The 26855-nt window shown below is 36.1% G+C and overlaps 1 protein-coding gene across 2 annotated transcripts; it reads left to right on the plus strand.

Annotated features, from left to right (window-relative positions):
* The first annotated feature begins 4978 nt into the window (after positions 1-4978).
* Positions 4979-26760, plus strand: LOC117434801 (synaptotagmin-9-like). Of its 2 annotated transcripts, none has more exons than XM_034057463.3 (7): positions 4979-5118; positions 13329-13680; positions 13916-14462; positions 22545-22665; positions 23472-23643; positions 24662-24791; positions 25296-26760. In XM_034057463.3, exons 1-7 carry the CDS (start codon positions 5034-5036, stop codon positions 25368-25370), a joined length of 1482 nt encoding a protein of 493 aa, XP_033913354.1. In that variant the 5' UTR covers positions 4979-5033; the 3' UTR covers positions 25371-26760. The 2 variants fall into 2 exon arrangements, with proteins under 2 accessions (XP_033913354.1, XP_033913353.1); XM_034057462.3 differs by lacking the exon at positions 4979-5118 and adding an exon at positions 6269-6796.
* The last annotated feature ends 95 nt before the right edge of the window (positions 26761-26855 follow it).

Below are 26855 nucleotides of genomic sequence, written 5' to 3' on the forward strand. Positions count from 1 at the left end.
AAACAGGGGGGTACATTCCAAATGCTTTATAAATGTTTCACAAAAGCAGCAAGATTGAAAAGATACTATAAAACAAATACCATTGTCTATTCATTCAACAACCACTGCATATATAATTCTACTTCAACAGAATTTCGTTTCTCAGCTTTGAGATTACAAGTTTGTACTTTTTTTCTTATTTATTATTATTTCTGGCAAATAATGCGTAACTGTTTCAAAAGATATCATTGTGCATACATGAGTCAATGGAAAAAGATTATATGTTCATGCAATGCATGTTTTCTTTTCCTTTTTTCTTGTAAGGTAGTGTTCATTTTAATTCTGGTAACACATCATTAAATCAAGTTCATTTCTTTGTTTCATATTCGTTACTTCTCAAATATTACAATAAATCCAGAATGATGACCTAACATTGCAATGACCATACATTAAAACAATACATATGGTGTACCATAGCAAGATAATTATACCAAAACTGGATAGTGAGAAAGAAAGCACAGAACATTTTACATACAGAGGACTCTTTAAATCTGTTAATATGCATTCCCAAGAAGTTGGCAGGAACGCTTGTCTATAATGTTGGCACAATGCAGGAGGCTTAGGGTTATCAGAAGACCATTTTGTCACACAACAGGATGTTTGCCAGTTCCATATGGGAAACCACAGTTTAGAGTAGTTTCTTACTTGTTTGGGCAAATTGATTTAATCAACTTAGAAGATGCACTGGAGCTAACACTATGTTTTTTTTACGGCTTTACCCACCTGAACTAAAAAAAAAAAAAAGTATATCATTAGCAGGACTGAAACATCTCACTCACACACACACACACACACACACTCACACTCACGCACGCACACACACACACAGACACAGAGATAAAAGACTCATAGAATTCCCACGGAATTGAAGAGTTTTGATCATTGATGAAGTTTCTTTGAAAATGCAGCATTCTGCCAGTCATTGCAAATGTCAATATCTAATAAATACAGTGCTCCCTGCTTATTCCACTATTTAACATAAGCAATACTGAGCACCATGAACTAGAGAAGTATTGTACAGCTCATGCAATTATTACTGTCAGCTTGTCTTAACAGTGAATTAACCAGGCAGAACTCAGCAATACTCCTTGACATGCTTTTGAAATATGATGGATTTATTGTGGGTGAAAATTCCACTGTTAACATTATTTCCTGATATTACAGTACAATCCCACAATAGCCAGTAAGAAGTAAGAGATGAAAAATAAAATCCCATTTGGATTTGAATTACATCCACGCTGCGTTTTTTATTGTATTGTTTTCTCCGGTATATGTTAAGAATTATATGGATCTATTATTCATGTAAAACTCCAGGCTTGTCCAAATTAATCAATCGAAGCTGACAAATGGATCCTTCCTTAAGGTTTGGGGTCTCATCACTACACACTTTTCGGAATCCCCCGAGAAGAATATTCCAGTTAAATATTTTAAACAAATACACAGAGCTTCGTTATGTGCAAAGTAAAATGCTGGTGAGAAGCCTGTAATAATCACTGCCTGGACCCCTTAGAGAAATAACCCTCGCTAACTCAATTTCTTTGCTGATTTAAATGATATCTTAGAGAGGCAGATCTATGTTGTCTTTATTCTCATTTGTTTCCATGTTTATTATTATTATTATTAAAATACAGACTTCCAAATCTATTTGTAATACTTCAGAGAAAAGCTGTTATGTAGTAGACAAAAAAAGAAAATAAAGCAAAAGAAATCATATATATAATTCTCCCCCAAAATACTGACATAATGCATTAATAACATTACAAGGGATGTGTCTTTGAAGTTTGAGTAAAAATAATGTAAATGGAAGTACAAAGAAATGGATAGAACAGTTTACAATAAGTACAGGAAGGATCAGTTACATTATTATTTTGAGTAGTTTATTTTCTGTACATACATATAACATTATTTGAATCCACTCTGACAATTTGCCATCACACTTCAAAACTGGAACACTGTGCTGCCTGCCGTTCCTTAATTGCCATAAAAGGTAGACCAAAGAACAGACATCATACATCTTAGAAAGGCTTTATTATGACAATATATATTTTTAAGGTCATACTATATAATTTCTGGTATGTGTTGAAACACTTTTCATTTTGAAGGAAAGGAAAGCCTTGAAAACATTCAGAACTGAAATTGCAAATCTGCCTGTCTATATATAGTGTCCTTGCCTAGAGACTTGGTTTTTGTTGGGTGCGTACATAGCTAGTATTTCATTGTAACCAGCCGAGAGTCCTCTTGCAACACCTTCGTCCTTGACAATGAGGTAAAACAGCACTTGATTTGTCAACCCTATACACCTCTGTGATAAGCCACCCCTGGATTTTAAGAGTACACGGGAATCCTCTTGGATTCAATTGCCATCTAGTTTTAGTGGTAATTCCAGGATAATCAAGGCTAGGTGGTTCATGAAATCCATGGCGGTTTCTCAGTGCTGCAAAATGCTTCAATGAAATTCAGCAGTGACTTCCTTCAAGGGGGTATAGGACAAAAACTCCTGTTATCACAGCTTGTCAGAAACAGTTTTTCCATTCAGTAAAGGTACTGTTAGACTAAAAGTGTATAAATCACTGATGAAGACAGCTACCTAAGTCATATGTTCACCTGACAGAGGTATATTTGAAAATCATTTCCTCTATGCTTTAGCACCTGCTTGTTTCACAAACTTAGAACCAAAAAAACAAGCAGCATTTTCCCCCAAGCACTTTCAAGTGGTTCGTTTATCAGTTTTGAATCTTGACAAAGCAGAATGTTCTCCTTCATAAAAAGGAGACTTGAGAAAACAGTTTCAAAACATGCCCTCATTAAGTTTAACCTTAAAAAACAAAGGCTGAGGCATTGTTCCACAAACAGGAACAATTTGAAATGTATTTAAGGATTGATTGCCCCTGGTAGAATACAAATAAGCATGAGCAGTGGATGATAATAAACACAAAGCAATTGAATCTTAATAACTGTGGAAGACAGTTTGCATATTATTCTCATCCCTTTATTGGGCTGGAATACGTTGATCACTGTGGCGTGCAATGTCTAATTAAAACACAAGAGGCTGTGGCAGTACTGAATGGCCAGGGTGCTAAACCCAGATCAGTATTATTGTGCTCATAAGTCTTGTTTTTAGAGTAAAGAACAGAAAAATCATTCCAAACATTTAATACTCTAGAATGTGTCTAGGTAGCAAGCCCTTTGGGAAATATAAATTGTTTATGTTAGGGCATGAGAAATAGATACAGCTTGAGCCATTTTTTCTTTCTGTTACCACAGAGACCAATAAAACACACATTCCTGTTACTCTCAGTAAGACACACAAACTATCTGTTGTGCAACAAAGCAGTACAGTTTTCACATTTGCATTAAATGTTTTAAAAAATATGTACTGTATATACAATGTGATATTTATACAATACAAGCCAGACTTATTTATCTCTGTGTTAAAGGGGTGGATTTGAAAAATGAGACTTAAAGATCTGAGTACTAAATGCAAACACAGAACTATACAAGGACACTGGCTCCCGATCATCGCTCGCATCCAGTTCAAGACTCTTGTACTAGCCTACAGATGCCTTGACCAGACTGCACCCAGCTACCTCCAGACCCTCATCTCTCCCTACACCCCCACTCGACCTCTCCACTCCGCCTGCACTAGAAGACTGGCTCTACCTCCGCTACGCTCCCCTGCCTCCTGAGCCCGCTCCTTCTCCACCCTTGCTCCGCAGTGGTGGAACGACCTTCCTACAGATGTCAGGACTGCCCAGTCCCTGACCACATTCCGGCGCCTCCTTAAGACTCACCTCTTCAAACAGCACCTGTAGAACTCCTCTGTTGTATCCTGGGACACTATCACCCTTCATTTAAATGTGCTTTATTTTGCTCTTATCAGCCCCCTATTTTACTGCATTTAATCTTGTACTTCAGAATATTGTAATCTGCCAAGTGTTTAACCTGTAGTATTTTGTACTTAATCATACCCTGATGTAACTGTCACTATTATCTGCTATATTATTGAATTGTGGTTTGTCACACTTGAACAAAAATTATTGTATTTCTTGCTCTTATTGTATTACTTGTATTGTAACACTTGAATGTATTTGCTTGCAATTGTAAGTCGCCCTGGATAAGGACGTCTGCTAAGAAATAAATAATAATAATAATAATAATAATAATAATACTGAATTAGGATTTGTTTTTTGGGAGACTTTTGGTAAAAATCACTATAATCATGACATCAATGACAAAGCAGGTAGAATGAAGCTAAATGTCAAAATAAACAAACAGTTATATAATATATCTAGTGCAGTAGGCATGTGTTCTTCAGTGTAATTGTCAATAGTTACCTAAACTCCTGAATATAAGGCAGGGGTCCTTTATTTTATATAACTATGTTAAGTTGGTACAATGAAGCCCTGGGGAAAGTCTGGTTATGTAATGTTTTCCAACATTATAATATTGTTAAATATTGTTGATATATACATAAACAGTAAAGCCAATATTTACAGCTTGTTTGTAAAAAAAAAAAAAAAAAGACACGAGCTTGCCAAACAGTTTTGAATAAGCATAACCAGGAGCTGTTTTATTCATTCTTTTGTGAAGGGATATGGTTGCTAGGCACTTAACAGCTTTAAAAAGAAGAAAAAAGGACATGCATTTTTAATGCATTCTTACCAAATAAACAAAATTATCACAAATTGTCATACATTACATACAAAACAACATGTTCTTCAGAAAGCATGCTTACAGTGTTGTCTTTCCCACCTTTTGCCTATTATACTGTATCACACTGGAGTTCTCAAAGACTCAAAGGTTGTATGCTCATATACAGCAAGCTGGTATTGTTATGAATGCTACCTCATAAGTTATTCACTCATTTATTTGGCTTGGAGCAATTGTTGCTGGGTTGGCAGGTTGAGTGCACACCTAATTTCCTATACAGAGTATCCATCCAGCAGGTCAGTGGACTTGTGAAAGTTTTTAGTTTTTTATCTTCGCTTTTTAGAATGTTTCCAAATGAGAACTTTTTCACAAAAGCTGCATTTACACCCAAGATGAAGCTGGATTCTAACCAAATTACAACAAGTTATGGTAAGAGCATACTTTATCGATGATTATGTTGATACAGGAAATCATGTATCTCTCAATTTGCACAGTGCTTACGTAACATGACACAAATAACGGTATTAAAATGGAAACGTGTCATTTCAAACAAAAACAACAGGTTGTAACAGGAATGGGCGTTTCTTAGTTTGTACAGAAAACATTGATTAATACATATATAAATAAAATAAAAGCAATTAACCCTTTCATGCATGAAACATTGTCGTTTTGGACACCTATTAAATACATTTTTCATTGGAAAAATTTTCAGTTTGATTGCTTTATATGGGGACAAAAATAGTATCGTCGTACGAGGTCATCATGCATTTGCGTCTTCCATATACCCCCATATAAAGACTAGAACAGATTTATTTTTTATCCGTCCCCATATTAGGTCGCCATGCATGAAAGGGTTAATTCATGTAAATATGCATAACTCATTTAGTGCATATTAAAATTACAGAATCATAACACTAAAATGCAGTAGCTCAGGGGCTTATATTACACCCTATGTTTTTGTTTAACGATTCTAATCTATGCATGTGTATTATTTTATTACCATCTTCATTATTATTATTATTATTATTATTATTATTATTATTATTATTATTATTATTATTATTATTATTATTATTTTCATAACCTGTCAATAATTTCACTTAATAGATATTTGTTTGCACGGATTTCTCTATCTGTATACTCAAGTCAGGATCACTACTACGTTTCAAAAGTAAACCTCTTTTGCATCTATAACTTCATAGTGAAGTGTATTTTCACCATAATACAGAAAACGCCAGTCAAATTACGTCCAATTAACAACAAATAGATAATATAAGACGTATGCATATCCAGTAAATGTGTGCATGTGTACAGCAAGATTATGTCTCAATGAATACAATCTTTCTTTATAGCTATATCGTAAATTCTGTATGCATCCATCAAAGTGCTGATATAATGCAAATCTTGTAGCAACGCACATGTCATCAGTTAAAGTTTAGTTAAAAAGCCATACCAGGAACACTACAGCAGGATAACATATCCAGTATGAATCGCTGACATAATTAGCTGTGCAGTTTGAACCCAGTCAGGCTGGAAATCCCATGGTAATCACACAGAGAAGTGAATGCCTGCAGAACTGGTGAGCCATTCATGCAGACTCTGCGCGAGCGTCAGTTCAGCACTTGCTTCAGCGAACAGCGCACTACTGTAGTGCCGAATTATTCTAGACTCGTGGCATGCAACCAGTGGTCTTGTAGTATTATTTGTTTTGTTTTGTTCGGGATCGCTTTTGGGGTTTGTCAATCACAAGTTTGACCAGTCGAGAAAGACTAGTCTTAGACTTCCAATAAAGATTGAACTGGATGGTGTTTGCATCAGCTACGAGGGGGGCGTTTGTACTGTAATGAAGCGTGCTTTGTGCTGACCAGCTGCACTGTGTACCGTGGATCGGTGTCTAAGGGTATCGAGTGGTGTGGTGCTGCCTGAGAGTCCCTCCATTCAGAAGGATGCTGGTGGGAAATGCCTGGAGACAGAGAGGACGAGATTTGTCAAAAGGCGCTGCAGCTCTTATCGGATCTCTGTTCTAAAGGGGAGGTGCAAAACGACAGCTGCCAGGATTTCATAAATCATATCCGTTATCGCTCCATACCCCGATATACAGATTCAGGTAATGGTAAATCTATCACCCTAAACTAGTATTTTTGGTCAAAGCAATATTATTTATTGAATAGGACTTCTGTTTTTAAATTGCTTTAAATACTTTTTGTAAAACATACATACATACATACATACATAAATAAATAAATAAATAAGCAAACAAACATATGCGAGTGATATATCGATGGGTGAAATTATATTTGATTTATTTTTCAATTATTTTGCAATGTATTTTCAATCATAACTTTGAAGCTAAAGGATGGCGCTCCAGTACTCCACCTACCTCGATACAAAAAAAACAACTGCCACGCCTCTAGAATTCTGTTACAGTGCGTCTGTAACCTACTTTTCACATTGCTATAAATAAGTCAACGTTATATATTTTAATTCAATTTCAGTTAGTTAAAACAAAAATACTTGTTCCAATATATAAATACCCTACGTTAATTGGTTGGATCTTGCTTAAGATACAAAAAATAAGTTGTGTTGCACATAATAGTTGACGGCATAAGTCTTAACCAATTCATCAAATGAAACAAAATATATTTACATATTGTTTGTTCTTTATTCTACGTGTAGTTCTTTAAATCGGTCAATTCCTATAGTGAACTATATGCAAGCATACTTATGAAAAACAATTAAAAGACAAATGCAGAAATTATACTGTAAAGCAGTGTGGAGTAGTGGTTAGGGCTCTGGACTCTTGACCGGAGGGTTGTGAGTTCAATCCCCAGTGGGGGACACTGCTGTTGTACCCTTGAGCAAGGTACTTTACCTAGATTGCTCCAGTAAAAACCCAACTGTATAAATGGGTAATTGTATGTAAAAATAATGTGATATCGGTGAAATAATGTATAATGTGATATCTTGTAACAATTGTAAGTCGCCCTGGATAAGGGCGTCTACTAAGAAATAAATAATAATACCAACAGCAAAAGGAAAATGAGACAGTTAAGTTGTAATGAACAGTCATACATGCCCCACCCATTGAAAGACAAAAGCTTTGGTAAAATACAGTCGCTAATAGTATTGCTCCACTCTGATGCCCAGTGAAACCTGGCAGAGTCTCATGTATATACAGTACTTGCTGCCTCTAGTCTTCTATAGTTACATTGTGTTCATTACTTGAACTCCATGTGAACCTTTATAGAAAATGTCACCTACTGTATGTAGTTGGAACAATAAATGGTATAGAGAGAACCTGATTAAAAATAGTAAGTGTTTACTTTATTGTGCTGCACTTTTGACACTAAGCAATGTTCAATAGATTTTCAAGGAAGTGTATACCAAGAATAGCAGTGTGTATGTGATATTCCCAGGGACTAGGAGGTTTATCAAGCAGTGTTACATATGTTATAAATCATGAATGATCTCATAACAACTCTAGCAGTTATGTGCCTGACACTTACATAACCCACCTAAAATAAACCTGAATAATTGAACATATACTTGATATTTGAAGCTTCTAAATGTATTTAATTGTGGATACTGGATCATTAGAAATGGGGGAGGTGGGAGGAGATATAATACATATACAGTATATTTTTCATGAAGCATGGTTGACAACAAGGAACCCAATTTTGCTAAACAGAAAATACCAGACAGCTATGCTTTGCAAATGCATTCAAGTCATGCCCCTTAAAAGAAACCAGCACAAACACCAGCTGCGATTAAACAGGTATTTTAGCAAGACAATGTCAGTGCCCTGCCCCACTTAGATGAGTAACATAAAATCCTGCAAATCAAGGAATTCAAACTTTAAAATAAATAAAGAAAGCTGTGAATTCAGGTCTCAGGACTGTAAAAGACAATGTTTATGCCTGCATTACAAAGACAAACACAAAATATAGTAACATTTTTTTTAAAAAAAGGTACAGTTTTGCTTATAAAGCTTTACAATATAGTAGATATTTGTCATTCAGTTTGCCTTATTTATACATTTTTTGTTACAAAAAAAATGTCAGCGTTTGTAAAATATCTTGGATCAATAATAAAGGAGACTGAGGTACTAGTATCCAGTGATAACAGAAACCAGCGCAGGCAACATTAATGAGTCTACGTGGCTCAACCATGCTGTAAAGGAACCATCCCCTTAACGGTTCATCATCCAGTCCTTGGCCTCTCAGAAAGACAGCCTGCAAAAGGTGTCCATTAGGAGGCTGTGTGGTCCAGTGGTTAAAGAAAAGGGCTTGTAACGAGGAGGTCCCCGGTTCAAATCCCACCTCAGCCACTGACTCATTGTGTGACCCTGAGCAAGTCACTTAACCTCCTTGTGCTCCGTCTTTTGGGTGAGATGTAATTGTAAGTGACTCTGCAGCTGATGCATAGTTCACACACCCTAGTCTCTGTAAGTCACCTTGGATAAAGGTGTCTGCTAAATAAACAAATAATAAAAATAACAGGCAATGAGAAGTCAGCAAACTTTTGCACATTTCTAGAGTTCTTTCGCTATCCTGACCATATAATAGCAATGAACTTGTACCCCATAAATATTTCTGTAGCATTCCTGTATACATTTGAGTCCACCAGCCCATAGAAATACCAGTAAGAGACCAGAGTGATTTGTGTGCACACTCCATTAATATGCCTACATGGATTATACCTGACAAGAATGAATCCACCAAATGGTACCTTCTATTGAAGTAACAGAACCGACTACAATAGGAAAAGTATAAAAAACTTTGTGTGCACTATTCATGCAAGCATGTAATTGCCAGTTGTCTTTGGTCACGCACATGATATTTTCAAGGTGATTATACAGCAGTTCCGCTGCTTAACATCTGATTGGGTTTGTTAATTTGCAGGTAGTAAACACTCAGTATTATAAAATACACTGGTTTCTATCACCCAATTATGTTAAACATAATGATAATCCTATCAAATTAAGCTTACATCGGAATTGCAATATGTTGTAGTAGACTGTAGCATGAAAAAAGAACAACTAGAAATTGGGTCAAGGGTCTTGAACTCAAATAAGACTGAATCATGTTCCATTTAGACCCCATCCAAAAACACTGATACTTCTGGTCCAAATTCCACGCCAGCTTGCATGGACTCCCCTAGAGTGTAGCATGTAAAGCTTTTGTAAATGTTCACACATATAACAGGATATACTTAAGATGTATGAAATAAAACCATATCACTAAGCAGGGCTGGATCGTCAGAACTGGATAAACTGGAGAAACATTTGGTTATCTGTTGATTCACTTGCAATTAGAACCTTACCAAGAAGCATACTGAGTTCCAGTCCTGTTTATTTAGAAACATTAGGGTTAACTGCTGCCAGCAGCTTCATTTGTTTGTCAATTGGGTTTATTTAAAACCTGTATTGTACTGTAGGTATTCAACATGCCTCTTTAAACTTACAAAGGTAAACATGTCAATATGTTAATTTTAATATATGTTTAGCAGGATATAACCTCATGCTGTTCATACACTGTCATTTTAAACAGAATCATAATCTTACAGAAAGCATATTCTTATTTTTATCCATCGCCTCTGCCCTTACTGGGAAGCAATCTTATTTCAATTCTTTTTCACTCCAACTGCACCAAATTATACCAGCTAGTGCTGAAAGGGGCAAGGCTTACTAAGTAACATTAAAAGGCAGATTCACTGGACATTATAATATATTTAGACTCCTGTATTGTATGTGTGACCTGTGCAGTCATTCACAAATCATGCCTGGACTACCACAGTGACCACCCACCCATCTTTAATCACGTCAGGGAAAATAGTTCTTTCAAACCCACTTGCATACCAAATATTGGCTTTGTTTATCACCTCCTATTTATTCTTCACTATATCTGCTTTTGCTGTGCCTGTGCAGATCAATTCTAACTAAATACAAACAGAGACTGTGTTTAATCATGCAGGAGCGAGCTGATCTCTGCATGAGCAGCAGGACCTTGTTTAGCTCTGGTACTGAGATAGCATTAGCAAGTAGGTTTATTTGATTTAGTGCCAAATTTACTGTAACATACTATTATTAGTAACAAAGTATGATGATACAGGTTTGCTTTCATAAATACATTATATCAAATTTAAATAAAGCTGTGAAAAAGCAAATATTATAAACAAACAGTTTTAAGCATTGCCATGCAGAATACCAAGCTAGAAGATTATTTAATTTTGGAGCCAAAAAGCATTGCTTTACATGATAATCAAAAGAACTGGCTAGCTTTCAGGTTTAAAATGAAGAGACCTGTTTTATAGCTCTGTGCAGGCAACTACAGATGCTTCCAAAATCTCCCATTAGCAGCAGGAGTCCAATTTCAAGACTGATGTTTTATTTCAGTGTAGACCCATTTAAAAAAAAAAGTTGTTTTCATTTTTTATAGACGCTCTCCATCAGCTGTGATGGTACCTGCTAATTGCCATCTGTGCCTTACAATTTTAAACTTTAATATATATATATATATATTTTTTAATTGACTATAGAAAACCAAATCAACCACAGCCATAAAAGAATGTGTGTTAGCTTTATCCCTTCCTCTGGGGTTCACTTGTGGCCATTGCCAAATTTCTAAGAAATCACTGTATATTGCTGGACCTCCTTCGAAAGGATTTTGCATGATTTGAAATAGGTATTAAATAGCAGAGGGTGGAGGGAGTGAAGAGGGGAAATAAGACTTGACATTTCTGATACTCAGGCAACTGTCCTCCATATATTGTATTATATCTGGTTTGCAAACTCAGTAAATAAGTACAATATAAATAAATATCCTGTTAGATAAAAATTGAAGTTTCAATGTTAGGCCTTTTTTTAAAAAAAAGCTGTTTAAATGGATTGTTATGCATCCAGTTCATGACATAGGACTATCTTATTGATTATTAAAGCAAAGCCATCTTTATTATCTTATACTGTCTGGAAGAAAACAGTATCTGTCATGCGTAAACATGCACTTTCACACTGCGAGTTGGGAAAATTGGGAAGGCTAAGCAAAAAAGCACCAATCTGACCCAAACTCTTTTTTTAACCATCCTTTTTTCCAATAAAACTACTCACACAGAAACTATAATGATTTTTAAAGCAGTGATAGGATTATCGTGAAGAAAACAATAGTATAACATTTTAAAATAATTAAAAAGGACATCCTTGTGATTATGCCTCTTAGCTTACTTACGGGTACATTTTAAAATATCATTCCATAATTGTACACTTATTGGAGGCTTTCAAATACTCTTAGATGATTATAAAAAACATTTTTTATTATCTCATACTAACCTAAACATAGGCCTTCATGGTAACATCTAACTGCTGTATATTTACATGTTTTGTGTTATATCCAATGGCACCAGTGCTGTTCATAGAAAACAAACAAACAGTTGTCTGCTCACAAAGCTCTTACAAAACCACATTTTCTGCAGAAATATTACTATTGACTAAGAAATGCGTAAGGACCTATTTAAAAGTATCACTTACCTGCTCCAACTTCCACATGTCACGTCTAGTATTAATGTAGAGGTGTCTGGAAGTGGCCAACCAATGTTTAGCCCTAAGTTCATATGGTTTACTTCCCATAGAGAACAATGGAGTTTATTTTCTTTATTACATTCTTGCGCAAGGTCTTTTTTTTTTCCTGACCAAGTGCTTTATTTTTTTAATCACTGGGAGATCCTTTTTATGAGGGGCCCTGTGGCCAGCAAGCATAGGCCCCATAATTACAGAACACTTTAAGACAGGTCAGGTTCTTTAACTCACCTCTCTAAACCACAAATGAATTGTTTTTAATCAACATGTAAAGTGAATATGAATTGCACACACTGCCTCGTTAAATTAATCGACTTGTTATGAATTCCCAACAACTAAGGTGACTTATGGCTCCGTGTTCGGGACAGTTCAGGCTTTTCAACTCAAAACCCAATGCATTCTGGTATTTTACCTGTCTCAGGTACCATTCACATTAGCTCTTTCCTTTAAGAGAAGTAGGACTACACTTACCAGAATGCATTGGGTTGTGAGCTGAAAAGTGGAATAGTGTTGCTCAAAATACTACTTTTCAGCAGTCAACCATAATATGAAATTATTAATGATGGAAGCTCCATCCAGCATTGAAACTCCCAATGTGTGCTTCTTCAAATAGATAAATAAAATCAACCTGTTTAGTGATTTTTAGGCAACTGATTTTGGATGTGGCTATTTATGCAGTTTTATGTAAAGCAATGAGATTTAAAGAAGATGTATGCTTGATGTTAGAAAATAGAACCTATCAAAAGATCTGCAGTGGATTTGAACAAGAGAAAAATAAATAATAAGACCTCTGGGAAGTGTCTGTAGACATTCACTAAAATGATATCCTCTGGACTACATGCCTTATAAAAGTTGACTATAGTAAAAGCATAGCAAAGTATAAGAAAGCAGTATACGCATGGTAAAGCCCAGATAGGTATGCTAAATAATATTTAAAAAACATGGCAAACTATGGTAAAACTATGGTTAATGCATAGTATAGCTAAGGGAATAAAATGTGGGCAAAAGTGAACAGTGCCTTAATATCCACTATTCCAATGACACTAAGTTGCTACTTCTTTTCTTACAGATGTGTCAGTGAGCTTGCTCTCTCTGGTTGTGACGGCCTGTGGACTAGCTCTCTTTGGTGTGTCTCTTTTTGTCTCTTGGAAGCTGTGTTGGATCCCATGGCGTGAACGTGGTATTTCCTCTGCAAACAAAGAGAGTCAGCCCGAGCAGCCCACATACACCGATGTGGAGGTCAACGACAATGAATATGGCCAGGATTATGTGAAGGAAGCCACTGTCGTTCCAGAGTCTGCCATGAAGATCAGCCACACCTCCCCTGACATTCCGCTTGAAGCCCAGTCAGTGGTGAAAGAGAACTGCTTCCACAATGTACGAATGCAGAGGCAGATTACTGAACCAACATCTTCTGTTAGGTTAGTTGCCTTTTTTTGTCCATTTTTATGCTTGGTATGAGCTTGTGTTACAAGATGAAAATACAGTTTCTTTGCAGGTTAGTTATAGTGTAGCCCAGAGAAAACTTGACAGTATTAGACCAACAGTGCGGTCTAAAGAGTAATGAGTCTAGAGCTTTATAAAGGTCGATTTCTCCAGTGTATGTTAAATGATACGATAATGGTGGATTTAAAAATATCTTCTTTTTTTTCAAAGGCACAACTCAATACGGAGGCAGCTGAATCTCTCCAACCCGGATTTCAGTATCCAGCAATTTCAAAAGCAGGATTCCCTCACTGGGCTTGGGCGGATTAAACCTGAGCTTTATAAACAAAGATCTGTGGATACAGATGACGGAAAGAGAAATAATAGCAAAACTTGTGGAAAGCTCAATTTCATTCTTAAATTTGACTGTGACTTGGAACAGCTGATTGTTAAAATCCACAAAGCAGTCGATCTGCCAGCCAAAGATTTCTCCGGCACATCAGACCCCTATGTGAAGATCTACTTACTACCTGATCGCAAAACCAAACACCAGACTAAAGTGCACAGGAAAACTCTGCACCCTGTGTTTGATGAGGTGTTCTTATTCCCTGTGGCGTACAATGAGCTATCCTCTAGAAAGCTGCACTTCAGTGTGTATGACTTCGATAGATTCTCCAGGCACGACATGATTGGACAAGTAGCAGTGGACAACTTTTTAGATTTGGTGGATTTTCCAAGAGAAACAAATCTCTGGAGGGACATTCAATATGTCACCACGGTAAGTGTTTTTTTTTTTTTTTCAGACAGTTTATAATTGAATGCATATTTATTTAGATTATTTTACAATCTTTGGAACTCCCTTCCAATCATTGTGTGATGTGATAAATTGACTCCCTCAGCAACCAGGAAATCAGAGTTAATAATTGGGCAAACTAGAAATAGAGATGTTTTATTTTTTCAAGTAAAATAATTAAACATATTTATACAAAAGCTATTGCTTTTATTTGATTTTAGAATAAAGTGCTTTGAAATACTATATTCAGAAAAAAACTATTTTAATCAATGTACTTATTTTGGGCTGGAAATAATAAAGACTGTCCAAGTTTAAGATAAAACAGCCTTTGATGGTATAACAGCTTAAATATTGTGCCAGTACCTACCTTCTTAGGTTTGATAAACTGCATGGATGACTAAATGAAAACTTCAGCATCCAGTTCAGTGAGTATGCAGCAGAAAGTGTTTTTAAATGAAACCCATCACAACACATAACCATCATAAAGAACACATAACAATTTCCAGGGGTCCTGGGAGATAAATGCTCACAGATATAGGAAACAGTTATTTTAAGAGTGTCCATTGACATTAAACTAAAATATCATACATTCAGAAATGCAAATGCCACAGTACTATTTTAGCACAAGGAACTGCAGTTCTAAGACTGATCCAAAACTTGTGTTTCCATGCCAACTATGGAATTTAATTTCTGCTCACTGTTGTGTCTCAGAACATTGCCACTTGCTCCCTTTGCTCCACAGATAATATAATCTGTGCTCAAGATAATGAGGCCTGTCATGTTGGTGTGAGATCTCACTCCTGCGGCCATTGCATCATTCATCAGGTTCCTATCACTTCCCACTGAGATTCATTCTACTTACTCCTAGAACAGGGACATTCTGCTTCCACAGAGATGCAATCACAGTGCTGGCTCTCTATCGGTGGTAATCTTGGGATTTAGAACAGTTCTGGAACAAGTACATGGATAGTTTTTATAGTTTAGAAAATAGCTGCTTGTGCTGTTAATCTTCTGTTGTGCTGTAAAGATTCCTGTTTTCATTTTAACTGCAGCTAAGTAATATCATTTAAGGTCTCTTGAGCAATTTCAAGTTTGTTTTTATGGAATAAATGCTTTGAAAATATGTTCAAAAGAGTCTTGAAATATAATTTCCTTGCAGTACTGAAAGAAAAAGTTGGAGTTGCAGATTTAGGATAATGTAAAATAGAAAAAACATTACTTTTGTGTACAATTGCATTGGACTTATTCTCAAGTCCTGTAGGAACAGAACTTGAGAATAAAGGGTGGGTGTACTAAGATGGGCCAGTTGTAGCACAAATGTACCTGCAATTTGCAAAGTAAACATTTTGTCACATGTACTAAGAGAAAATATGTTAATGAAGAGAGCCACAATATATTAATTTAAATATTTGTTGTTCCTCTTTGCGAGATCTCCATAGCGGGAGTTGAGTTGTGGTTTGCTGCAAGGATGCAAGAATCAAAATAACATTGTTTTTGTAAAAGTCATCTGTACAATGCATTCCGTTCCATCTATTCATATATATATAAAAAATGAATGGCAGTTTAATCCTATCAGATTCTATAGTGGGGCCCCCACCTTCACCCCCAAAAAACATGTCCTCGCTAAACCGGACATGTTTGTCCGACATAAGGAGGTGTTGGGTTTAAAAAAATACAATAAAATTGCACACACATACATTTCTAGTGTTCAATGCATTTTAAATGTAAAGCATTGCACTGAAATAACACTAATGTGTTTTGGGTAGGCTACACATTACATTATGTACAAATATAAATCTGTACAGTACGCCTATGCAGTGTACAGTACAGTAGTAAAATGAAATGAACACCTAGCACACTTTCTTTTTACTTTAGCCTACCGGTAACACAAAATAAATCATGCTGCTGCATTGTACACATTGGTGTACAATGCAAATAAAATATTATTTTAAATTGAAACTAAATGATTGTAGCATGTTTTTATTTTTTTTATTATTATTATTTTTAACTTGACCTACTTAGTAGCCTAGACAATTGAAACAAAATAGATCCTGGTTCTATACAGATGCTCAGAAGGAGTTGGAGGGGTTAGTGCCACGTGTGCAGTCTGTTGCTCCCAAAAGCTGGGGAAACCAGAAATGTCATAGAAATGTCATAGAAATTTTTTGTACATCTCATTATAATATTTGATAACCCTCATTTGCACTATCTCTACCCCTTTTTTGCGAATTTATGCAGGAACGCCTATAAATACATATTCATCTAGGCTTGAACCGCAAAGTAAAACTGCTGCCACAAAGCATTCCCTAAAAAGTCGCAAATAGCATTGCGCTTGTTTAGTACATTTCACCCAAGACTTCCGACTGGTTTGTGACTGTTGCGACAGGCACAACACTTTAGTGCACCTAGCCCTAAGGGACTAATGGTCCATTCAGCAGTTCAAAAAGGACATGATTGCATTGCGCTTGTTTAGTACATTTCACCCAAGACTTCCGACTGGTTTGTGACTGTTGCGACAGGCACAACACTTTAGTGCACCTAGCCCTAAGGGACTAATGGTCCATTCAGCAGTTCAAAAAGGACATGATTGGAAGAAAGACCTGGGCTGGAAGTGTCAAGGGTGCCTACCCACAGCTCACAGGAAGGCTACTGTAATTCCAGCTCACAGTATTACCCCTTTTCTAATGCTGACAAATATTATCTTGACAGGATATCATGTGAAGCAGCTCAGCAGATGCCTTGTAGGTGGTTGTTGATGTAGTGCTGTTGTTGTGTTGAGCAGTAAAATAGCAGGAGAGGAGAGACTTCTAGTGTGAAGCGATGAAACTAATAAGATTCTGTGTTTATTATTATTATTATTATTATTATTATTATTATTATTATTATTATTATTATTATTATTATTATTATTAGTAGTAGTAGTAGTAGTAGTAGTCCTATTTAAGACCCAATGGGCGGACTACACCAGCTGCCCAAATTCAGTTTAGCACCCCTAAATAAATAGGGGTGCCAACAAGAACTAGGCCTTAACTCACTTAACAAAATAACAGTTCAAAAAGGACTGTAAATTAAATTTGCAAAACGAAAGGGGAGGTGGTACAGAGCACGCCCCCTAGAGCCCACTGGTCGATAAAAGAGGTCATGTCGCCAGCGGACTCCGCGTGGGCGCTCTCTAACTAAACCCGTGACCGGACAAGGGCCCTGAACATGTCAAAGAGACCCTCCCCGATCATCTTGCGCTTCCTGGTCTTGTAAATTGCCAGTTTAGCAAGAGCCAGGAGCAGATTCACGAGGAGGTCTCTCTTCTTGCTGGAGCCATGGACAGGGTGCCCGAAAATGAGGAGGGTGGGTGAAAAGTGCAGCCAGAACTGCAGCAGCAGATTCCTAAGCAGCAGGAAAAACGGCTGCAGCCTGGCGCACGAAAAATAAATGTGACTTACCGACCCGGACCGACCACAGAAAGGGCATGCGGCGTCCGAGTCGGTAAAGTGACGCAGGATCTACTAGTAGTAGTGGTAGTGTTCGTATTACTGTAGCCGTAGTTGTATGTACAGTAGGTTTATCATTCTCCACTAGAAACCAGAAGATGTGCAATATCTATTAGGCTATTTTGAGGTAATAGTTTATTAGAAAAAAACACATTAACTGTGCCTCAACTGCCATTGTATGCCTCTTGGTAAAATGCCAAACCTTATTTACAACAGTATTAACAAGACTAGAGCTCAAATTCTCAAACTTAGTAATGTTAAACCTGTTGAATAATGTAGGCTTATTAATTACAAAATAATGGTGAATTTTATTGTGCATACAAAATAAGCCGGATGTAATTGTCCTGTCATTGACTGATAAAAGCTCAGGGAAAGTCCAGAGATGAAGTCTCTGGAGGTGGCATTATGAAAAACTAAAATGTCATTTTGATCAATGGTCCCAACAGTACAGCTTTTGAATAACAATTTGAATGAAGCACACTGGAGATCATGAAAGAAAAAAAAATACCTCCTCTCTATTTCGCTCCAATTTTCTCTCAGCCTTCTGTTAAAAAGAATAGAGCCCAATAATTAGCAGCATTATGTCATCACCTTCAAAAAAACCTGCTGCCATTTACAATAGGTTATCAATCATTTCGCATTACCTGCGGAACTTAAGAAAACTGCTAATCATTTGTATATAATTTCACAACTTCATTTGTCAACATTGAATATATCAACAATTATCATCAGTTTGACAAATGTATCACAAATTGGCACCAATTACACATGAAAGTATATAAAGGAATAAACAGTATTAAAACGGTTGTACTTACTGGTGGTACACAAAATTACTTTGGAATAGACAAGATCATAATCGAATGTCGGATATGTATTGATCGAATATAGTTAGCCAGGCTTCAAGTAGGGTGATTAATCGATGAATGAATGATTCATTAAAAGCCATGGTTATCAATAAGTGATACAGCGATTCATTATTGCATCTGCACAAGATTCATGTCTAGTTCCTATGCTGCATTATGAAAAGAAGAGGATTCATTATGACTGTAGTGTGCCATCTTGGAAAGATGAGAAACATTATACATTGTTAACACAACCATACAGCTGATTAATTTGTGTTACCAGATCATATCCCAAAGCAAAAAGGCTATGTGACACAGAAATACACTTAGCGGTCTGGATATGCTACACCTCCCCACCTTGAAGTAGTTATAATTCATAACTCTGACCTAAATTTGAAGTGGCAGTAAAAGGCATGATTTGAGGAGATGATATAGGATTGAGGGAGGCACATATTATCCAGTATTCCCATGTCTACCTTGTTCTACTTGCGATAGCTAACTCATTCCTCTTTCTGTGTCTGTGCTTTAGGATCTTTGAATTTGGTTAGAGCACAACTCCTCCACACTGGTGAACCCAAACAAAATGGGTGAATAGTGCAGGGAGCGGCAATGCTCAGTGTACGCAACAGTAATCAGTTATTCATGCCCTTAAGACATGGTGCATTTTAGTGCAGTCCATTATCTAGAAAATCAGCTAAGGAGACTGCTTACCCCACCATACTTGACATTAGACAGTAAATGAAAAATGAGAAAATCACATATTTCTGCTTTTAGATTTTGCTTCTGTTTATCATACAACTAACAGCGCTGTAGCCTTGAACAGATTACCTGTGTAAATGGACTGGAACAAATACATGTTGACTTTGCAGGACAAGCTATTGAGACTGCATCTGCTTCACAAAAGATTTGGCTAAAGGAGGGTACAGTGCAGTACACTGATGTGATGTGTAACACTATTCAACAGATACAGTATCTTTATTCATGGAAGGGGAAACACATTTTCTTTTCTTTCTATGGTCTTTGTATTTCGATCCTTTAGAGGGATGATGCTCCCATACTAAGTTTAATCATTTATCTAACTATAAGCTAAATTCACTGCAGAATGTTAACTGCACAGCCTATGTTTTGGAATATTCCTGTCGCGGTGACCTTCAGCTTCCTACAGTACCCTATTGGAGCAATGGCAACCAAAACAGGTTCTATTAGGTTTGATAGCTGTGAATTTGAATGTATATTTGGTGGTGACATTTTCCAGGGTGCAAGTCATTGAAAAGATCACAAAAATTGTATACTGCATGCATAATACACATGCTATTTCCGTGAAGTGATGGTCGACTGTTTAATGATGTTATATATATTTAGAAGGACTGAAGTCTAAACTAGAGTAGCCCAACACCTGCTTTGATTGTTCATATGGTGACAATTTCATTAGTCCAGTTTACAGCATGTAATGTAATTTGAAACTCAGTAGGCCACTGGCACTGGAACACCATTGGTTGATCTAATAAACATATCTGCGCCCTGCAATTAAGACAATATACAGTATACACACAAACAAACCTCTATTACGTTAGATAATTTACAAATTCAATTAGGGTTATTCGTCTCCCATTGAGTCCAATCAGGTCTCTGTGGGGCTGATTAATCACTGTTACTATATGCCACTATGTAACCATGTGGTCAATATCTTTGACTCCAGCTAGCTGTACTACATTCTCCACCATTAAAACAGATACAAGTATCCAATAAGCCTCAAGGTGAGGTGAGGTGTTAGACATATAATTGTATAAGATGGACTCCTTCAGTTTTCTGCCAGCTGTATTAAATCCCACTGCTTAACTGTAATCTGATTGATCCAACACAAGTATCCTACTTTGCCAATCATTCTACCACTGATTTGATTTCAGGACTTGTGGAAATGGAGGGAACTGTTATTCTATAGTTATAAAGTGGAAGTGGATAATTACATTACCAGTCTGAAAGGAATTTGTTTCATGGAACCACCTTCAGTTTAAATATTTGAAAAATCTAAGTGCTTCAGTGCTGCAGTGTGTTAAATACTATATCTCCACCTTTTTTTTTAATGAATTCTAGTCCTATAAATGAATGATATGTTAGGTGTTCTTTAGTACAGTATGGCATACTGTATTAAATATGTATTATAAATGAATGATATGTTAGGTGATCTTTAGTACAGTATGGCATACTGTATTAAATATGTATTATTCTAAAACTCATGGAGTAAATCAGTCAATATTCCGCAGGTCAATGCCTTATAACTCACCTTAAACAGAGACATACATTTCAAACACCCTAAAACAGCATGTTAAAAATATAAACTAAAAACGAATACAAAAAAATATCTTCTTGCACAATAACATGTGTTTGGTTTATAATAACATTAATATCCCCCACAGTGATCACAAACTGTAGACAATTATGTAGCAGGTTGTGACCACTGTGTCAGAGATTAATGTTTTATTGCAGGCCAAAGCACACATGCCAACCATAGCTGTTTGATCAAAGTTCAGTCAGTCTTTAAAATCATAAATTGGTAAGTTTGTTAATGTGGTGATGAAATGTTGTCTTTGCGTGTCTCGCTTTGACTGCTTGCTACACTACCCACGTACATGTTTGACGTGCATTCCTTTAAAATCTTGAGCCCCGTATAAGGAATGGCAATGGTACGATTACTTTTGTGGGTTTGACGCAGTCAGTCATAACACTGTCTCCTTGTGTTCAGATCACAAACAAATGACATGAGACTGTCATTCCTCTGTAAGCATTAAGAAATCATTTAGACTTTAACTATAAATACTGTACCATTGGAAGTAGACAATACATTTGTCAAGTTACCTCTACCCATAAGCCGGACTTGACTCATCCATCAACATTATAGCTGATAGATTGTGATACCTTACGTAACCTCAACCCATTTGATGCTCTAACTAAATCTCTGTTGACTACCAGTGTGACCTTTGTGTCATCGTGCTATCGGCAGTATTGAAAAAGACCTCAGGGTTGTCTGTGCCAGCTCACAGTGGACTGGAAATCTTTTAAATCAGACCAATTTATCAAGCAAAACTTGGAGCCTGCTGTTGTCCTCCCTTATTTAGGCTTATATATATATATATATATATATATATATATATATATATATATATATATATATATATATAAAGGCTTCAGCAATTTTGTTTAAAGGATTTTGATGAAGAGACCTATTAATGAGCATCCAGGAATGCTGTGGTATTGCTCAGAATCAGTATTTGTGCATTAACAATCATTTCTATGAGAAAAATAACGTACTCTTTTGATCTTTAATGGGTCTGGATGAAATATGTTTTGCATAAACTGAGATTTGGTTAAAAATGTAAGATACGCTATTTATAGAACATGATGAAAATCTGGGTCATGATAAAAGTGAATTCAGGGTTATATTTCAAACCTGTCTCATATACCTGATTAGAAAGTCAGGTTAATCACACCTTTGTTTAATGATCCATTTGTAAAGCATCTATAATTACAGTTTTGACAGTGATTCTTCTTATAACTTGCACATGTTATTCATATAGTTTAATAAGCATGTCATGAAGTATTGCTGATCGTTTATAACAGATCCTTCAGTGTTATCGTTAGATTCTCATTCATTTAGTGGGAATGATGTATTTGTATGGCCTGTGCTTTATGTGATCATTATATTTAATTTTAAAAGAATGTATTTTCTTTTTTATTAGGATAATGTGGATCTTGGAGACCTTATGTTTTCTCTGTGTTATCTTCCAACTGCTGGCAGATTGACTATTACTATGATAAAAGCTAGAAACCTGAAAGCCATGGACATCACTGGTGCATCGGGTAGGAATCTTTGTATTATTGTATTTGTCACTTCTCCTTAACCACTCTGCATACATTAAAGCAGGCAGCTACTCCCAAACCTGACCATAGTTATCTTACAAAAGGGCCAAATCAAAAACAGTAGCTTTAAAGTCACAATACCACAATAGTGCGATAAAACATTAAGCAAACATCATTGATTTTTGGCACTGCATTGAATTCCCTTTCTGTTGTAAATAATTGATCACGCATTTATACTTGGGTAGAGTATGTTACTGACAATATTAATTCATTATAAATAAGAAGAAGCTATAACAGTGCACTGTGGTAATTAGATCTTACAATCATGTTTGTATTGATTATCGACACCTTTAAAAACAATAAAATGTAGAGTGACCACCACTAAATGAGAGAAATGCTGTACCGTATACTTGCTGTGGGAAACGTGTAAATTGTCTTTCTCATTTGTTACCAGTAGGTGCAGTGAGTAATGTAATATGGTTGAAATAAGCAGCATTTTGCAACATATTTAAGAGTCACCCCCTGCTCGGGAAAAAAACAAAACATGAAAGTAAACACAAAGATGCTCTTCTCCTCCCTGAAGTCATACATTTACTGACCTATATAAGAAAAAGAAGGAATTCGTAATGAAGTCTTCATTCTTAATCTCCTACTTTCAAATATGTACCTCTCTCTCTCTCTCTCGCTCTCTCTCTCTCTCTCTCTCTCTCTCTCTCTCTCTCTCTCTCTCTCTGTCTACTGTCAATTGTACATTGATTCATTTCTAACTTGCCACATTTGGTTTTTTTGTATGTTTTTTTTAACAGATCCCTATGTAAAGGTTTCTTTAATGTGTGAAGGAAGGAGATTAAAGAAAAGGAAAACATCTACAAAAAGAAACACATTAAACCCTGTCTACAATGAATCCATAGTCTTTGATGTTCCTCCTGAAAATATTGACCAAATTAGCCTTTTAATAGCCGTCATGGACTATGACCGGTGAGATGCATTTTTTCTTTCATTTTTTCTGGACTATTTAAAGGACACATATGTAGTAATAGGACTAGGAAGAATACAGATATACAGAGTACTATTGTTACCGAAGCCTGAAGGTAAGAATAGTCTTCCCGAGGTACATTTAATCTGCTGTATATATTTAATATATGAATCAGTGAAGAAAATAAGTGAGGCAAGGTTGGATAGTAAATATGACTTTATATATTTTGTTTAAATATAGCTGATACAGCATATGTAAATAAATAAATAACAGAAAATGTTTTTGAAGTTCATACCACATAGTTATCAATGTCTTTTTGGTGTCCAGCTCTCCGTCTGGCTTCCTGACTGCTGTAAAATACTCTCTTAGTGCGTTTAGATCCTGGGCGTATTTGTTTACATCATCGAGCTGAATTTGTTTGAATTTCAGAAAGTCTGAAAATAGTGACAGTGATGTTTTAATCACCTGTAGTGTAAATCCTTTTTTTTTTTTTTTAACAAAACAGCTGCAGATCAGTAGGCAGGCTCTGTTTCAGCTGTCAAGCCATTTGCCTCTTTTCACCTGTCAGACCCAAGCAACTGAACCCTGATGGTTGAGGCCCAGCCTGAAAGCCTTGTCAGGCACTTGACCAGAAGTGGTCGCTGTGGCGAACCAGCCCTATCCGATTTTACTCTGTAACCTGTGGGAGTTCAAACGGCGATGCATCCTGTGGACTCCCAGTTAAGATTGCACGAGTGAACCTTGAACCCATGTTCTGATGGCTCATCCTACATCCTGTTTTGATTTGGTGAGCCACAGGGAACCAACAAGTAGTAGCTTGCATAAATAGCAGTCAGATATACCCATGGAATACCCACCTGCCCATGCTGATGTTTTCCTGCCGGGGGGCATATACTTTTTCATGGGAGTTTTGGAAAATGTTTAACATAGTATCTGCTTGTTTATCCCAAATGAGTGATGACTTGTTATTTGTTGTCACAGAAAACAGTAACTGACAATTTTAAGAACATGTTTTTACAGTGTAGGTCACAATGAAGTCATTGGTGTGTGTCGAGTGGGTAACGGTGCTGAGAGCCTTGGACGGGACCACTGGAATGAAATGCTGACATATCCTAGAAAACCTATAGCTCACTGGCACCCACTGACCGAGGTAAGCTTTTGCATATTAAGCATACTTGATGTTTCAATTTACATGTGTGGGCATGCTGGGAGCTAAATTACAGAGCAAGGCTGCCCAGTTATTATTGAAGCAGATGGGATAATTACATCATTTTTTTTTCATTTTTTTTTATCATGGCTTGAAATTGTGATTGGGTTTTAAAACCATCAAAGGGTTATTTGCTCATACTTAACCCAGATCGTTAAATGGCTGCTCCACAAAAAATGATTACAATCTTTTGAAGACCATCCAAGTTATTTCACGATACTTGAACATTGTACAGTAAATCATAATCCTAATCAATTACCAAAAACAGTCAATATTGATTTATCGAGTGAAATGACTAAACAGTGAATAGAAATGACCAAGACATTAATAACAGAAATGTGAGCATGACTAATTAAAGAAACCAAGCAACTAATATCTCATTGTTTCTGTTTTTACATATATTTCTGCAGCGGCAGATACTGCAATAATATATATTTCTCTTTCCAGTGGGTTGGACAAGCAACTACAGGTGGAAGCCAGGGGGGATCCTGTAATTCTCTTAAAACCCCTCCCTCGCCATGAAGGAGCGGGCGAGTCACGGTCTGGGGTGATAGACAAAGGGAAAAGCAAACAAGAGCCGAGATGCAGAGAAGCTACTGCATGGGATATGGTTTTTTGTGGTAGTGTGTACACCGAGATAATTTGAACCCCAGTATCTCTGTGTTTGTTTCCCTCACATGGGGATGTTTTCTTCTGTTGCATGCTGAGTGGCCATTCATTTTATACTCTTATAAAAACTATATGTGTTACATTTAAGAGGCATTACAGTTGACTGTGTTTTTTAAATAGTCCTAGTATATGTTTTAAAACGACTGTCTATATCACACATAATATCATCTATATGGGTTTCTTTTAATATAGTGCATGGTTTCTTACTGTGGGGTGTTAACTGTTTCTGTTAATGTTTTGAGAGAATAAAAATGTGAAACTACTACCGAATATAAACGTGAGGGAAACATACTGTGGTTTATTCTACAATGTATCTACTAGTATCTACAATGTTCTTTAACACATTTGTATGATTGTATTTCCTCATATACACATTTGTATGATTGTATTTCCTCATATACACATTTGTATGATTGTATTTCCTCATATACACATTTGTATGATTGTATTTCCTCATATACACATTTGTATTTCCTCATATATTCAGTTTATAACCTGGAGCTTTGTGTTGTGTGTTCTTTATTGTGGTTTAGACTGGTTACTTTTCAGAAATAGTATTATTAGCAGTATTTTTTGGTAACACTTTAGTTTAGAGATCACTTTAGTTTTATATATGTATCAAATTATAATGTGTATTACAACAAATATAACACGTTATAGCAAAAATCCCCAAATTATATTGTCATTTATTATTTCTAATCAAAATATGCACTTATTGGCACAAAATGAACAACATGCTTATAGATTGTATGGAGCTGCTTATAAGAGTTCCCTGAACTAGAGTGCTACCATATTTTTTAGCAAAGTAAATACTGTTACAGCAGCAGCTTGGAGGAGTCTTTTACAGTATATATAGCTTCTCTCTCTCACACATTGAGGGTTCCTGTTGAAGTGGAAGTGAGAGGTGATGGGAATATATTAAAATGTATTGTGAACGCACACATTGTTACTGATACATGACACAACAGGAATTACCTGCTAAATAATTCACAAATGCTTGACCGAAATGGAGTTCTTAAAACCAAGCCATGATAACAGTGATTCCACATTCTAAATTTATACCTGAATCTAATGCTGATAAGGAGAATTGTTTTCTTTTAGTCAGTCACTTTTAATTTATTTATTTTTTTGTCATTAAGCTCCCTGATGTTACTTTATTTCTGAATTCACCTCAAATGCTGTAGCATTAACTACCATCCGCTTTTATACAATGACCGGTGAGCTGGTAAATCTACATATATACCGGTTAATCTTTAAATTTACACACACACACACATATATATATATATATATATATATATATATATATATATATATATATATATATATATATATAGA

This window comes from Acipenser ruthenus, chromosome 28, assembly GCF_902713425.1.
Source record: "Acipenser ruthenus chromosome 28, fAciRut3.2 maternal haplotype, whole genome shotgun sequence".
In the NCBI taxonomy this organism is placed as follows: domain Eukaryota; kingdom Metazoa; phylum Chordata; class Actinopteri; order Acipenseriformes; family Acipenseridae; genus Acipenser; species Acipenser ruthenus.